The sequence below is a fragment of the Hibiscus syriacus genome, unplaced genomic scaffold (assembly GCF_006381635.1).
Source record: "Hibiscus syriacus cultivar Baekdansim isolate YM2019G1 unplaced genomic scaffold, ASM638163v2 tig00004797_pilon, whole genome shotgun sequence".
Taxonomy (NCBI): Eukaryota; Viridiplantae; Streptophyta; class Magnoliopsida; order Malvales; family Malvaceae; genus Hibiscus; species Hibiscus syriacus.
In genome coordinates this window covers 1275957-1292314 of record NW_024062032.1, presented here as the reverse complement: position 1 = coordinate 1292314, position 16358 = coordinate 1275957, and the positions used below count along the sequence as shown (strand labels likewise).

Here is a 16358-nt window from a genome sequence, read left to right as displayed (position 1 = left end):
GGTCAACAGTTGACCATTTTACACAAATATCACCCTAACAGAAATTAATTACCAAGTTATTCACATTCTGTAAATATTTACCAATCTAACACCCGAATTTTACACAAATAACACCCAAACATAAATTAATTACTAAATTATCACCCAGACGATGCCCATTCTCGGGGTGGTGCGTGTGGCGCGTGAACAGTAACCCAGTGTCGGAAAATTCCCGAAAAAATTCCTAAAAATTATTTTAAGCGATTTTGAGGCACTTACAAAGCTCGGTTCACAATTTTGAACGGTGGAGAGCTCGATTCCGAAACGTTGGAAACTTTAACGGTCTCACCCCTCCACGCGCCGGCGACGACGGAGAAACAGAGAACACCGGTGTACTCGAAACGATGCAAGGAACACGATGGTGCGGGAGGTGTCGTAAACGGATGACCGGACCGTCGTGAATCGACGAAAAACTAACTGAAATCGAGTTATTACCGACGATACTTCCGACTGAAATTAACGACGAACGACGACGATTCACGACGAAAGGTTTGAGGGGTTTTGTTCCTCGGTCGACAACGAACACAATGGTTGTTGGAGAAGAGAAAACTGAAAAAAATATGCAACATGCGCACGGGGAAGAGATTTATAATTCAACATATAAAAAATGGTTAAATCATGGGTTTAGCTACTGAATTTCCTGTACTTCTTAAAACGGTATGCCAACTTTGTAATTTTACAATTTAATCCTCAAATTCCTTCCAAAATTCCAATTAAATTCACCACTATATAATTTCTTAAATTTAACCCTTAAATTGGGGTGTTACAATCGGGATTCTCAGAAATTACTTTAAGGTTAGAATAAAATAGAATTTTTTTCCTTTGTAGTTTTCCAGTTATGAATCTTTTTGAAATCATCTTCTTTATCTTGCTCTTATCGTCTCTTGGGCCATCAACAAGCTCTGAAATCTGCCGTGTTTCATGTGGGATTCAATCCATTCGTTTCCCTTTCCGTCTCAATAACCAGCTTGATCGTTGTGGCTATCCACGGTTCAACCTCTTATGCAAAAACCAATTCCAAACCGTCCTTTCGCTTCCATTTTCTGGCGATTTCAACGTCGTAAACATCGACTATATGTTCCAAAACATATGGATCAACGACCCCGATTATTGTGTCCCGAAATGTCTTCTTCAGGGGCTTAACCTATCACTTATTCCTTTTTCTTTGCTGTATCCTCAAAGTTTCACGTTTTTCAAATGTCCCGCTGATGCATCGACGGAGCTACCTGAAGCAAAGTATATCCCTTGTCTTAGCGGCGGAAATTTCTCTGTAGTGGCTATTCCGGTGGGCCGAGTTGATTTGTCGACGTCGTTGTCGATGTCGTGTTCGGAGATAGCAACGGTTCTGGTTCCGGTTTCCTGGACGGGTTGGTTGAATCCTGGGAATGGTATTACGTTGACATGGAGTGAACCTAATTGCAAGTTTTGTGAAAGGCGAGCAGGGAATTGCATGTTCAAGAGTGATTCGGGCTTGGATGTTGGATGCTCCGATGGTTTTAGCAACGGTATTTTTTATTTTCATTTGCAGTGAAAATATGTCGGCACCCGTTTAACTTGAGGTTAATTTAGGATGGATACTAATTTAAAATATTATCATATTAATTAAAACGTTATATAATTTATAATAATTTTGGCTATAATCGACAATATTACGACATATTTTAATTTAAAATATTATTTATCTATTTTAAAAAGTTATCAATTAATAATAATTTAGGTTATAACCGAGAATTTTTGACGATAAAACTTTCGATTATAATCGAAATAGTGATGTAATTTACATGAATTGTTATAAAAAAATATAATGTTTATGTTGAACTTAAAATGTTATTCAATTTATTTTATAACATTATAACTTTGATAGGTTTTCTGTTGTCTTTTACCTTCTTATAGCTTCGTATGAAACGGTTGTATTTTAGACTCAACCGAAAAATATCAGTTAATTTTGATTAAAAACATGCTACATATGTGTCATTTGTAGTCTAATTAAATTTTGAAAAAATTTAAAAATGCCATGTCAGCAAGTATGTTAATGAAAAACGAACAAAAGTAATAGTATAGGTACTAAACATATAGTTTATCCAAAAAGTAAAATGAGGAGATGAATTTTTCATGATTTATTTTTCTTTCATTTTAGGTCTCCCAAGACGTGCTAAATACGGCATAATGTTTGGTGTGGGAATACCAGTGTTGTTCATCCTCGGCTTGGTAATTTACCTCTGCCGCAAGGCTGACAATAACGACCTTCATCATCACAACCGGGCGGAAGCGTTGTTTGATTCGATCGACCTGAGGGTAGATGCTGTAGCCAAAGGTCTAGACGGAAAGACCATCGAGGAGTATCCGGTAACATTGCTCGGTGAAAGCCGGCGGCTACCGAGGTTAAATCATAACACTTGCCCAATATGTCTGGATGAATACCAAGCTAAAGAGAAGTTAAGGACTATTCCGGATTGCAAGCATTATTTTCATGCCGATTGTATCGATGAGTGGTTGAAATTGAATGCTGCATGCCCCTTATGTCGTAATATCCCATAAGCATTGGCTCTCTGCTTCATTATCCTCGTCATAATAGATGGTTTAATTAACTTATTTGCTTTGGGGTGCAATTTGTCCCTAGTACACTATCGTTTCCTAGTTAATTGCATAGTATGTTTTCAAATTATGATTTTTATTCTAAATTAGTTCTTAGACTTTTAAATATTTTAATTTCACTCTTAAACTATGACTATCATTTTAAATTAGTCCTCAAACTTTTGAACATTTTATTTTCATCCTCAAACAATAGCCTTCATTCTAATTGGGTCTCCAAACTTTTTGAACATTTCAATTTCATCCAAAACTATATGTATATACTAATCACATCTTTTGTTAATAAAATTGTTAGGCCAAGTTATATTATTATATGTTTGAAAAAAAATATAAAATATAGGTTAACTTATACTTGAAACTAATTACATATTTGGATAACTTTGGGGAAAATTGAAAGATTCAGAAGTTTGGGGACCATTTTAGAATGAGAGTCATAGTTTGTGGATGAAATTAGAATGTTCAAAAGTTTAAGAACTAATTTAGAATGAAATTCATAATTTACGGATGAAATTAGAATATTGAAAAGTTTAATAACAAATTTAAAATGAGTACCATTGTTTGGGGACATATAATGCAATTATCTCTTTTTCACAAGAAAAATATGTTTTCTTTTCATTAATATAGGGCGATTTTCCTACAATGGCTCATGCTTGAACCTAAGTTCTCTAAAAACAACAATCATTTTTTAACTACTGAAATCGTTTGATTCGAAATTATAATTTAAGAGAAACATAATAACAAGCATTCATTGTGTATGTTTGAATTCATGCTTTGTCTCTGCTTATGTGTTGTGTAATGCTCCAAATATCAGGTCATGGACTATATTGAAAAGATTTGAAATTTGAATACTTATTTGAATAAATGGTAAAAGATAATAAAAATTATTTAAAATAGTGTTTTGGATTAAATTATAGCAATAGATGAATATAGAGGGTATTTCAGTCTTTTAAGGAGAAATGAATTTAAAATTTATCCTTATTAGGGATTTTAGGAATAAAAGGGGGAAGTAGAAACAAAGAGAGTTATCTCTTATCCTTTTCTTCTTCCCGTGCAAGGACTACCCTCCATAGCACAAAGGTAAACTTCAGTTTAATCAGTTTTTCCTTTCGATTATGGGTTGTTTTTACAACCTTAAGTGATATGTAAGCTAAAGGGAGGGTTAAATAGGATTAAAACAAAGGTATGGATGAAATATTAGAGATTTAAGAAAATGGGTTTTGAAATGATATGTTAATATATGAGTGTTTATGGATGTTTATTGGTAGATTAGACTTGTCAAAGAGGTAAATGAGAGATTGGAAGCATTGGATAGGATTAAGAACATATTAGAAAAAGTAGTGTGATTCTTAGAACCGAATGTTCTTGGAAGATTTTAGATGTTTTAAGAAACTAAATGAAGGAAAGTTGGTATGAATAGGTAAATAAGAGCTTAATAGTATTGTATTTTGTAATTATAATGAAATTTAACCCCATTCGGGTGATAATCGGTTTCAAAACTGGAAATTATGGGCACATATATCGATACTTATAGAACAATACTGTTACTACAGGCTAAAATGGAATGAATATGCTAAGTAGCATCGATATTGATTCAATCGGTATCGATACCGAAGGGAACGTATCGATACCATTTCAAAGGAAAATGAAAAAATTGACCATAGTAGAGTATCGGTACCATTGTATAGTAATATCGATACCATGGTAGGGGTATCGATACTATGGAGTCAGAAATGTGAAGATAAACTAATATTGTTATAGAAAATATAATAATATGTACTCTTGAGTAATGTTGAAGTATAATTGTTAGGAAATATACTAACAATTGATATTGTATGTGTCTTTATGGATGCTTGAGTAGATCTAAATCAAGCTCCTCAGTCAAGAAAAACAAAATGCAAAGGCGAATTACCTGATTAATCAACTTCGTTTTGGACATAATAGCGAGACAATCCAGGTGAGTACATTATTGTAATTGTTTGAGATGAAGAAGATTTATAATGATTCAAATTAGAACGTTTAAATTAATGTATGTTCTATAGTATTGACTGCGTCATTTATTATATGTATGGAAAGGTATTATGAATGAGTTTTAGAGTATGAACTACTCTAGAAAGAATGAATAAAAAATTAATGCATATGGGTGCATTATTGGCATGAAAGGATGCCATAGCTGAAATGCATATGGGTGCATTGTCGACATAAAAGAATAATGTATATGGATGCATTATTGGCATGAAAGTATTCCATAGCTGAAATGCATATGGGTGCATTATTGGCATGAAAGGATGCCATAGCTAAAATGCATATGGTGCATTATCGACATAAAAGAATAATGCATATGGGTGCATTATTGGAATGAAAGGATGCAATAGCTTAAATGCATATGGGTGCATTATCGGCATAAAAGAATAATGCATATGGGTGCATTATTGGAATGAAATGATGCAATAGCTTAAATGCATATGGGTGCATTATCGGCATAAAAGAATAATGCATATGGGTGCATTATTGGCATGAAAGGATGACATAACTTAAATGCATATGGGTGCATTATCAGCATAAAAGAATAATGCATATGGGTGCTTTATTGGCATGAAATGATGCCATAGATGAAATGCATATGGGTGCATTATCGACATAAAAGAATAAGGCATATGAGTGCATTATTGGCATAAAAGGATGCCATAAATAAAATTCATGAAATGATGCATTAAGGCATGAAAGGATGCCATAAATAAAATGAAATTTAACAAATAATTACTATAGAAAAATGAAAAGAAAAATGTATAAGAAAGAAAGATATGTTAGACATACTAAGGATGTTTATGATAAGAATTATAAAAGAAGTTTGGTTTCAATAAAAGGGACTTATTTAATACTTGTAGATGATACGAATTAGTTCAAAAACTAAGAAATTCATAATAAGTTTATAATTTCGTATTGGTAGTGGGTATGCAACCCATGTAAATTATAGAAATATTTAGGGAATGAATGTTTTGGCAATACAGGTGTAAACTATAGAATTTATAATGAAATTTAATAGTTAATTAATAATATGCCTAATTATTAGAGTAGGATCGGTTTAAAAGTAAAAGATTAATGGCCTAGTTGTGCATTTGGCAGAAAGGTGTCAATCATGAAAGTTAGATGGAAGGCTAAATTCCTTTGGGTAAAAGATTAAAGGAATTATAATGCATTTTGACATAAACGGTGCATAAGTGGTATGATAGGATGATATATATATATCAATGCATAATTGGTAAGATGGATGTCATAAAGGAAAAATGTAAAAAGTACATAATGGGCATGAAAGGATGTCCCAAAATGAAAATACAAAATGGTGTGTTAACAGTATTTAAGGTGCCACCCATGATGTTTATAAAATATACATGATCAATTGGAATTTTGGTGCAATATATGTATAGTAATTTCTCATTTAATGTACAAAGGGCAAATAAAGAATAATGGGGAAAAATGTACAGAAGGATAATTATGTTAGGCCTACAAAGAATAATTCCGATAATTGTATGAAAGAATTATGGTTTAATAGAGAAACACTTATCGGGTTCTTATGTATTATGAAATTTAATTCATCATCCAATAGTTATAAAATACTTATGTATAAATTGTGCTATCTTTATAGTATTATGTCTCACTAAGTAAATACTTAACGTGTGTTATTTTCACGCATAGGTAAAAGCAAAGACAAATTAAATAAGGAGTGCAACTATAGTAGTAGATATCATCGGTTAAGGTTGACTCTCATCAGTAGCAGTAGGACAATCATTTGTATTTTGAACAATTGTTGGCATGTAATCAAATTTTAAAGAAAAATGCTCTGTAACGTATATAAAGTGGACATTTTGGTAGTATATTTCGATGATTGTTTTATCATTGTGCTAAAATGTTTTAATTTAAATTTTGAAACAAACTTTTAAGGGTTTTTAAAAGAAAAAAATGTTTCAAAATTAAGGTGACATCCAAATCTCATATGTGGAAAGGATACGGGAGATGGGTATTACATTTATTGGTATCAAAGCTACAGGTTTAGCCGATTCTCGGCCAAAATTGAATGTATTTTAATTTAAAAAGGACTACATGCTATTATGATTGTCAAAGTTACTGATATGGTTAAATTAGAGGGTGATTGATGTCACTCCTTATTAGCTTTATTGCTATTCCTATGTATGTCCTAATAGATATCGGAAACTAAGGAAAAAGGTAAGAAAGTAGATGATATTGAAAAGAAGGTCGAGATCAAAATCGATCTAAGAGAATCCAACATGATTTTAGTATCATGCCGTAGAAGCGTAGAAGCTGATAGGGATTTTCCTCCATTCCGTTGAAGGAATGCCCCAACGTTTAACGATGTTTTTGTATTGGAGGAATTTATTAAAAAGTTTGAAATGTTTATAAGAGTAAATATGGTTACTAGTGTAATTTTTCATTAACTGCTATGAGGTTATTGCTACAAAGTTGCCAAGTCTTCTTATTTAATGATGTGGATAATTAGACTTTTATTGTTGAGAGAGAAAATGTTTCAATTGCTCGAGAATATTTTAAATGGACCTGGAAAGTTACATGGATTTCCTCAAGAATGAAATGAAAGATTTAAAAAATAAAAGTATTATATTTAACTTAATCTCGAGTGAGATGATAGGAGTGAGATGATAGCAGTAAACCCTAGTAGGCCATGGTGCAAAGATGAGTTGGACACTTAGTAAACATTTAATAAAGATTTCTGGGGCTATGTTCCCGTTAGATCTGATGAAATTTTTATTTGATGATTTAAAATCATATTAAAAATAAGTTGTTTGTCTCCAAAGATGATTAATTCAGAAAGATGCAGAGGGTATGGAAATTATAGTTTTAGTGAGAAAGTAAAATCCTCACTCAAGGTGATATCGATAATGATTGTGAAGAAAAATGATGTCAGAAAGATATATATATATATATATATAGCTTTTATGGTTAATGTGATAGATACTCAAGTAATTAATGTAGAAATTGTTTGATAATTTCACAAAAATTGGGAATTTATAGATGTCTTTTCAAGTAAATTGATTGAGTTACCTCCATATTGAAAGGTGGAATTAAAGGTTAATGGTTATTAAGGTATTGAACACGTTCCTATGATTTAGTATTAAATGACTTAAGTGAGTCAAGAGAATTAGAGGCTCAAATATAAGAGTTGATTGATCAAAGTTTTATCAACTCAAGTATTTCATCTTGGGAAGTATATGATATGAGCGAAAAGAAAGATAAATCTATGTGGTTATACATAGATTTTGACATTTAAATAAAAGCTCTTCGAGGGAAGAACTTGTTTACCAAAATATTCAAATGTGAAACTTTGGTTAGCAGAGATGGTTTCCTGTGGGCATGTTGTTTCGGTATAAGGTATAAGAGTAGATCTTAAGAAAAAAAACTCATGTTGTAGTAAATTGGAAACTCCCAAAGAAGGATCTTGAAGTTCGAATTTCTTTGGGGCTTGTTGTTTACTATCGCAGGTTAGTGAAAAACTTTTCGATGTTAGCTTTGTTTTTAACCAAGTTTTAAGGAAAGATATGTCTTTTTGTAGCACGAAAAAGGGTCAAGAGAGTTTTGAAATACTAAAGAGGATTGTAACAGAGATATCGGTGCTTATATAACTTGAGTGGGGTAAGGATTTTGTGGTGTTTACTAATGCATATATCAATGGTTTAGGAAGTGTGCTTATGCACAAAGGTAAGTGTTAGGATTTTCGGAAGGTCGAATCGATAATCGAAACGTTTTGCAAAGAGGGGTTAGAACAGTTTTGTGTTTAGGGAGTAAGGAGATTGAAAGATAGAGAATTGCACAGCGATTTATAATGGTTCGACTTTCTCAACCAAAGTCTACGTCCACTACCTTAGCTCCTCACCAAGGATTTTCCAATAAATTCACTAATTTGTTCTTTCTTTTGAGGATAAAGAGTAACCTTACAAACTCCCTAGTTTTTTCAGGCTAAACTAGAACCTTTCCCCTTTACAAAAGGATAAAAGATGTAAACAAGAAAACCTTTCTAAGGTAGGTATTTACAAGAATTAAGCTCACAAGAACAAAATATTTACAAGAGAAAGATGAAATAAGAATGAAAACTCTTCTCTTGTGTTTGATTGCTTGGATGGTTGTTCCCTTACTTCTTCAAGTGTCCTTAGCTTGTATTTATAGCTTGGAATGTGTGTTTGAAGTCGTATATAGTCGTTGGGGATGTTTTGGAGCCGTTTGGGGATGAGAAACAATCAATAAAACAACTTGGAGCGTGGGGGGAATGGTACCCCCTCATGGGGAATCGGTTCCCTAAGTGCAATATGTTTTTGACCGTTAGACAGGGGGAATCGGTACCCCCTGTGGGGGGGAATCTGTACCCCCTGAGCAATCTGATTTTTCTTGGCTTTGAAACGATTCGAAATACTTTGTAAAATTGTTTTAAAAATAGTTTAAGTATAAAACACAATTTTACAATTTAGTAAGTATTAAAATGAACTTTGAAAGACTTGGAGTAATATTTTGATAATTGATTAATTACATCGAATATACTTAGAAAATCTTTTGTAAAATCTTAAAATTCATTTAACTTAATTTGTTATATCGAAATATCAAAATGTTTTCAACAATCTCCCCCTTTTTGATATAACAAAACATTTGAGTAATTTTAAGATTTTGAAATCAAGTTTGAAATTACTCCCCCTTACTTTAACACTTCTCCCCTTTAACACCTTAACACTTCTCCCCCTTTTTGTTAAATCAAAAAGACTCTAATCTTTGAAGTTCAAAAATAACTTTGGAGAGTAAGTAGTAAATTTGATATTTTAAAAATCATTTGAAAAAATCAAAGCTCCCCCTCAATAAATGCATTCCAAATAAAATTATTCTTTTAGGATCTTGACACTTAAACAAAATTGAATTTCAACAAAGAATAACAAACATGTTAGTAGCACATGAAATTCAATACATCCAAGTCTAAAATACTTTATGCAATATCAATTATTGAAATTAAGTGCATATGCATAAAGTTTTCCAAAAAAGTTATGCATTTGAAAATTTTGATATCAATTGTTAGAGAGATGTCATTTTCATTTAAAGCACATGCATAAACATATAAATTTAGGTCAAAATTTTAAAATTTGTAAAATCAAAGTATTTGAAAAGTTGATATCAATTGTTAGAGAGATATCATTTGCATTTAAAACCAATTTGACCAAACTTTTATTATGATGAACTAAAAATTCTTAAAAATTGATATATCTTTAAAATGTTCATCATAATCATCTTTTCAACATACATGAGATTAAAAACAATGATGCATAATCATTTAAAACCAAAACTCATGCATGCTTAAAATCAAATGAGCAACCAAATAACCAAAATTAAAAGTATTAAGCTTAGAGGTTACCCATTCCTTTTTCATGTGTAGCTAGAGCATCTTGAATTTCATTATTTTCATCACCATTGTTCCCACACACCTACAAGAGACATTTAAGTAGATTTTGGTATCCAAATTGCTTTGGATCCTTGGATATTAGTTTCAATGCCCTTTGTTCCTTTCGGAACCCATACTTGCCTAATTTTAAAACTTTTTCCTTTCTTCAAAGGACAAGTATGTTCCATATGACCATGATAATGACAATGTGTGCATTTTTCCATATTTAAACATAATAGGTTGTTTTTAGAAATTAATTCTTTTTCTTTTATTAAGCTTTCAAACTTGACACCTAACTCAAAATTTTCTTTTTCTAAATCATTTATTTTGATTTTTGAAAGCTCTAAATTATTTTTCAAAATTTCATTTTGATTTTCAAAATCAACTTTTGCTTTCAAAATCAAATTATCTTTATTTTTGAGTTTTGAAAATAATTTTGTATATTTGGAATTCATGGTCTCAAATCCCAAATACAACCTATTATAAGGATCTTGTAACTCATCAAAAATAAATGAATTAAATTCATTTGAGTTAGAAGATACCTCGAATTCTTCTTGAGTGGTCATGAGGCATAGGTTGACTACTTCATCTTCATCATTGGAATCATCTTCATCACTCCAAGATGCACCAAATGCCTTCTTCCCCTTTTTCTTTAGAAGAGGACATTCATATATGACATGCCCCTTTATTTGATAATCGAAACATACTGGGGGACTCTTCTTCTTGGTTGATTCATGTTTCACTTCCTTGGAAATCATGAATCTCTTGAGTTCCTTCAAGAGCTTGACCATCTCTTCTTTTTGTTCATCATCATCTTCATCCACCTCATCACTTGAATCTTGATAGCTTTCATTGATGCCTACGTCCTCATTCTTCTTCTTCTTCTTCTTCTTATTTTTCTTCTCTTCCCTTTCTTCATCTTCCTTCACCATCATCTCATGAGTGAGAAGGGAACCAATTAGCTCGTCGAAAGTGAGAGACTTTAGGTTTCTTGCTTCGATAATGGTCGTCTTCTTTGATTGCCACTCCTTTGGAAGAGAGTAAATCATCTTCCTCACAAGCTTCTCATTTGGGATTACTTCTCCATATCCCTTGAGACCGTTAACAATCACGGAAAATCTATCCGTCATAGCTTTGATGTCTTCATCGGGTTTCATCTTGAAGTTCTCGTAGCTATGGTTGAGAAGACTTTTCTTTGACTCCCTAACTTCGTCGGTTCCTTCATGAGTGACTTGGAGCTTATCCCAAATCTCTTTAGCACTGGAATAGGATGAGACTCTTCCATATTCATTTGGGCCTAAAGCAAAAAATAGAATATGTATAGCCTTAGAATTAAGCTGAAAATTTTTCTGCTCTTTTCTACTCCAATCATTGTACTTGCCGGGTGGAGAGGAGTAACCGTCCATGATTGAGTATCAAGCTCCTAGATTGTAGGATTGAATGAAGTACATCATCTTATTCTTCCAATGTGCATAATTTGTTCCATTGAAGAAGGGTGGCTTGTTGACCGGTTGTGAATCCATAATAGGATACTCTTCAAGATAATAAGCACCGGAGGAAAAAGTCATTTTTTTTCGGTTACGTCAGGAATTGGTAGAGCTTCTTCGAGGATCATCTGAAGGTGGTTAAACCTTATTAACGAGTTAGGCTCTGATGCCAATTGTTAGGATTTTTGAAAGCTCGAATCGACAACCAGAACGGTTTGTAAAGAGGGGTCGGAACGGTTTTATGTTTAGGGAGTAAGGAGATTGAAAGATAGAGAATTGCACAACGATTTATAGTGGTTCGACTTTCTCAACCAAAGTCTACGTCCACTACCTTAGCTCCTCACCAAGGATTTTCCAACAAATTCACTAATTTGTTCTTTCTTTTGAGAATAAAGAGTAACCTTACAAACTCCCTAGTTTTTCCAGGCTAAACTAAAACCTTTCCCTTTTACAAAAGGATAAAAGATGTAAACAAGAAAATCTTTCTAAGGTAGGTGTTTACAAGAATTAAGCTCACAAGAACAAAATATTTACAAGAGAAAGATGAAATAAGAATGAAAAACTCTTCTCTTGTGTTTGATTGCTTGGATGGTTGTTCTCTTACTTCTTCAAGTGTCCTTAGCTTGTATTTGTAGCTTGGAATGTGTTTGAAGTCGTATATAGTTGTTGGGGATGTTTTAGAGCCGTTTGGGGATGAGAAATAATTTAATAAAATAGCTTGGAGCGTGGGGGAATCGGTACCCCCTCATGGGGAATCGGTCCCCTAAGTGCAATCTGTTTTTGACCGTTAGACAAGGGGGAATCTGTTTTTGACCATTAGACAGGGGGAATCGGTACCCCCCTGGGGGGAATCTGTCCCCCTGGGCAATCTGATTTTTCTTGGCTTTGAAACGGTTCGAAATACTTTGTAAAATTGTTTTAAAAATAGTTTAAGTATAAAACACAATTTTACACTTTAATAAGGATTAAAATGAACTTTGAAAGACTTGGAGTAATATTTTGATATTCGATTAATTACATCGAATATACTTAGAAAATCTTTTGTAAACTCTTAAAATTAATTTAACTTAATTTGTTATATCGAAACATAAAAATGTTTTCAACAGTAAGGTTGTGACCTATGCCTCAATAAAGTTAAAGACTCACAATAGGAATTATCTACACGTGATTTAGAGTTGGCCGTAGTCGAGTACCTTAAAAGATTTGAAGTCATTAATTGCATAGTAGTGGTGCTATAGTCGTGCTAATTACAAAAGTCTTATGCTGATCTAAAGAGAAAAATGATTGAGTAACAAGAAAGTGGTAAAGTTTTCTGAAAGTATCGCTTTCACTACAGCAAAAGTGTTCTGTAGTGGCGTTTTTAGCGGCGTTTGGAGAGTAAACGCCACAATATTTTGGTATATAGCGGCGTTTATAATCTGAATGCCGACAAATGATACTTTAGCGGCGTTTATCCAACAAATGCCGCAATAGAGTGGTAATTTAGCGGCGTTTATGGCACAAACGCCGTAAAAGATTAGTCATTGTAATAGTGTAGTGTTTTTTTATAAACGCCGTAATATGGTTGTTTATAGTGGCGATTTTAAAAAACGCTGCAATATGCTTCATCAATATATGATACTTTAGAGGCGTTTTTCAAAAAAATGATGCAATAGAGAAGAATTTTGTAGCGTTTTAGGCCAAACGCCGTAATATAGTGGTAATTTAACGGTGTTTATACCATAAACTCCGCAATAGAATGATAAATTAGCGGCGTTTATATCTCAAACGCCGTAACAAATAATGCTTTAGCGTCGTTTTTAGACAAACGCCACAATAGTGTTACTCAATAGTGGTTTTTTTGTATAAACGCCACAAAAAATATGTAGGTGGAAGGTCGATATCTGTTTCAAGTGAAGCACTCAAGCGCGCAAAGAGTCTTCTTGGTGAACCGGAGGTTGGGCATTTATTTGGTGAAATGGATGAAGAGTTTCTCCATATGGAGTTTACAAGGAGGAAAAACTTAACGATGCGTCGTCAAACAAGGAAAACAACTTTCCTACATCCTTTACCCAAGAAGGAGCACAACTAAATATATTATAGTGAATAATATGATGAAAAAATAGTTTATGCATAACTTTAATGTTTCTAAATTTTACTATATTGCCTCTACTTTTAAGTATATTTATGCATAACTTATTGCTTAATTGAAATGTATGGTTGTTGGTAATTAGGTTAAACAAAAAGAGGAGTAAATTTATGTTATGTAGAGCATAAATTAAATATTTATAAAATGTTAATCTTATATAAATCAATGTATTTAGCAGCGTTTGTATAAAAAATGTAGAGTATAAATGAAATATGTAAAATCATTTAATTTTATCTAAATAAAGGTAATTAGTGGCGTTTGTATCCACAAAAGTCGCAATAGATTAGAACTGTAGAGGCGTTTTAATACAAACGCTGCAAAAGAATTGGACATTAGTGGCGTTTTCATAGAAACACCGCAAAAGATTAGTAATTTAGCGACGGTTTTACAAAAACGCCGCAATAGGTTTCACATATAGCGGCGTTTTGCTAACAAATGCCGCAAATGATGCGTACTTTAGTGGCGTTTTGACAAAAAACACCGCAAATGTTTTTAACATTAGTTGCGTTTTAAATTTAAAACGCCGTAATTGGTTACCCTTCAGTGTTGTTTGTATTGTTAAACGCCGCAAAGTCCATTTTAATTCTCCTCTAGCCCTAGCCCTTTTTCCATCACTATTATCCGTTCCCTCACGCCGATTATAACAATCATCTCCTTTACTACGCCCAACCTCCTTCGCCTCCAACGTCATCGCAAGTAGTACACCATTCTTCGGTCGATAAGTAAAATCCCAAATCTAACCCTGATTGTTCTTAACCCTTCTTCCTTTGTTTCCCTTCGATTTCTCTCTAATTTGAGACTTGGATAAAAAAATTTGCGACGAAAACGAGAAGCTTTTCGTGATACCCAAGTTAGGCTTTCTTTCTCTTCATTCGTTTGCCTTCTTAATAGTGGTTATTACTTCTTTCTTGTTTTTGTTGAGTTGTTTATAAGCTTTTCTCTCTGATTTGGTTGAAGATGAGATGCAAAATGCAAAAAACTCGTAAATAGCTCTTGGTATAAAAGGTTACTTTGGGTTTCAACCTTTGATGCAAATTGAGATCGTTGTGCAGGTTTTTTATTTTTGTAAATTTTACAGATACAAATTGCTGCATCTGGTCTGCAACTTGCTCTGATCTTCTCTTCTCTTTACTGTTATGGTTTTGCTTAACTTGCTCATTTTGTTACTCTATTTATGCTTAATGAAATTGTTATGATGGTATAATGAATTTTGTTTTCTATTAAATTTGATATTTCGAAATGATTTGTTAAGTACATCATATGCGGCTTTCATGTAAGAAACTTGTATGCTGCTTTTATGAATATGATATCCTTTAATTCAATGTTGAGATTGACTGGTTGTTTAAATGGGATCATCTAATATGGTTAGTTGTATGATAAGGTTGATTTCTTTTCATTCATTTATGCTTTTTGGATGTGTTCTTCCATGTTTGCTGCTTCGAACGTAAATTATTTAAATTTTTCAGTAAGCTTGAGTTTCGTGCTTGATCTAAATTTTCTTCGTTTTTTCTGCGGTGTTGTGAATCGGTTAAAATTTCGTAGTTCTTTATATCTGCTATTTGTCAGAACAAGAGCACATATGAAGTATTGTTAAAACTTAAAATACGAGCTTCCTTTTTGGACATAGTTTATGACTTTAGATGCTACAATAATAAATTGGGTTATGGAATTGTGATTAATGTAATCAAATTGCTAAAATAATATATATAAACAATTGATGATTTTAAGTATGATGGAAACAGGAAACTGACTCTAAATGTGGAAATTTTGATGTCATTCTGCAGTTGCTTTTGCTGTTGTGGAGTTACTTTTCTGTTGTTTTGATTGATCCGGGTAGTGTGCCACCTAACTGGAGGCCAGCTGCGGATGAGGAAAAAGGGGAGACTGACCAGTTGAATGATCCGGAGTTCAATGGTTTGCAGCCAGACACATCGAATCAAAGAATTCGATATTGTCGGAAGTGCAACCACCTGAAACCACCACGCTGCCATCATTGTTCTGTTTGTACATTCTTCATATGCAAAATTTCTTCGTTCCTTTTCTTGATCAGCTTATTAAAATGTTATTCTTGATTATCACTTTCACATCGACTTTATTGTGCCATGAAATTGAAGAAACCTTTGGAATGAGGATGATTCAACTAATATCATAACGTTTTCTGCATTGCCATTTCTGACAGGTCTTTTTCCGGTCCAACAAGAGCATCGCATTCGCAAGTAGTTCCTTAGGATTTTGAGCATCGCATTCGCAAGTAGTTCCATAACAAGAGCATCGCTATGTTGTACTTCCAAGCTTTTTGGTATTTAACTCTCCGTTATTGTTTCTCTTTAAGTTTTCTTCGTTTATTCTGTTTATTTGTTTATTTAACTCCTCATCATTAATGGATTCTCAAAGATAATACCATAAAAAAGAAATGGTAATAATCCATGCTAGTAATAGGTACCTTGCATCGAACCTTCCTTGAGAAGATATCGATGGTAAAGGAAATTCTCAACCTTAATTATCGACGGAACAAGGATGTGATCCCATGAACAGAGATAAAAAACCATTATAAAAATCTAGCAAACTAAAACAATATTTAAGCAAAGGACTACAACAGACAATAGACGTAAGGACTTTTAATAAAATTCTAGGGCACTTCCTACATCCGCTCGGGGACTTAACCAAC

General features: G+C 33.0%; 1 protein-coding gene across 1 annotated transcript; it reads left to right on the top strand.

The window, feature by feature from the left end:
- Positions 1-877: 877 nt before the first annotated feature.
- LOC120198776 (putative RING-H2 finger protein ATL21A) lies at positions 878-2583 on the top strand. The gene is made up of 2 exons (XM_039200046.1): positions 878-1544; positions 2177-2583. Exons 1-2 carry the CDS (start codon positions 878-880, stop codon positions 2575-2577), a joined length of 1068 nt encoding a protein of 355 aa, XP_039055977.1. The 3' UTR covers positions 2578-2583.
- Positions 2584-16358: the final 13775 nt, after the last annotated feature.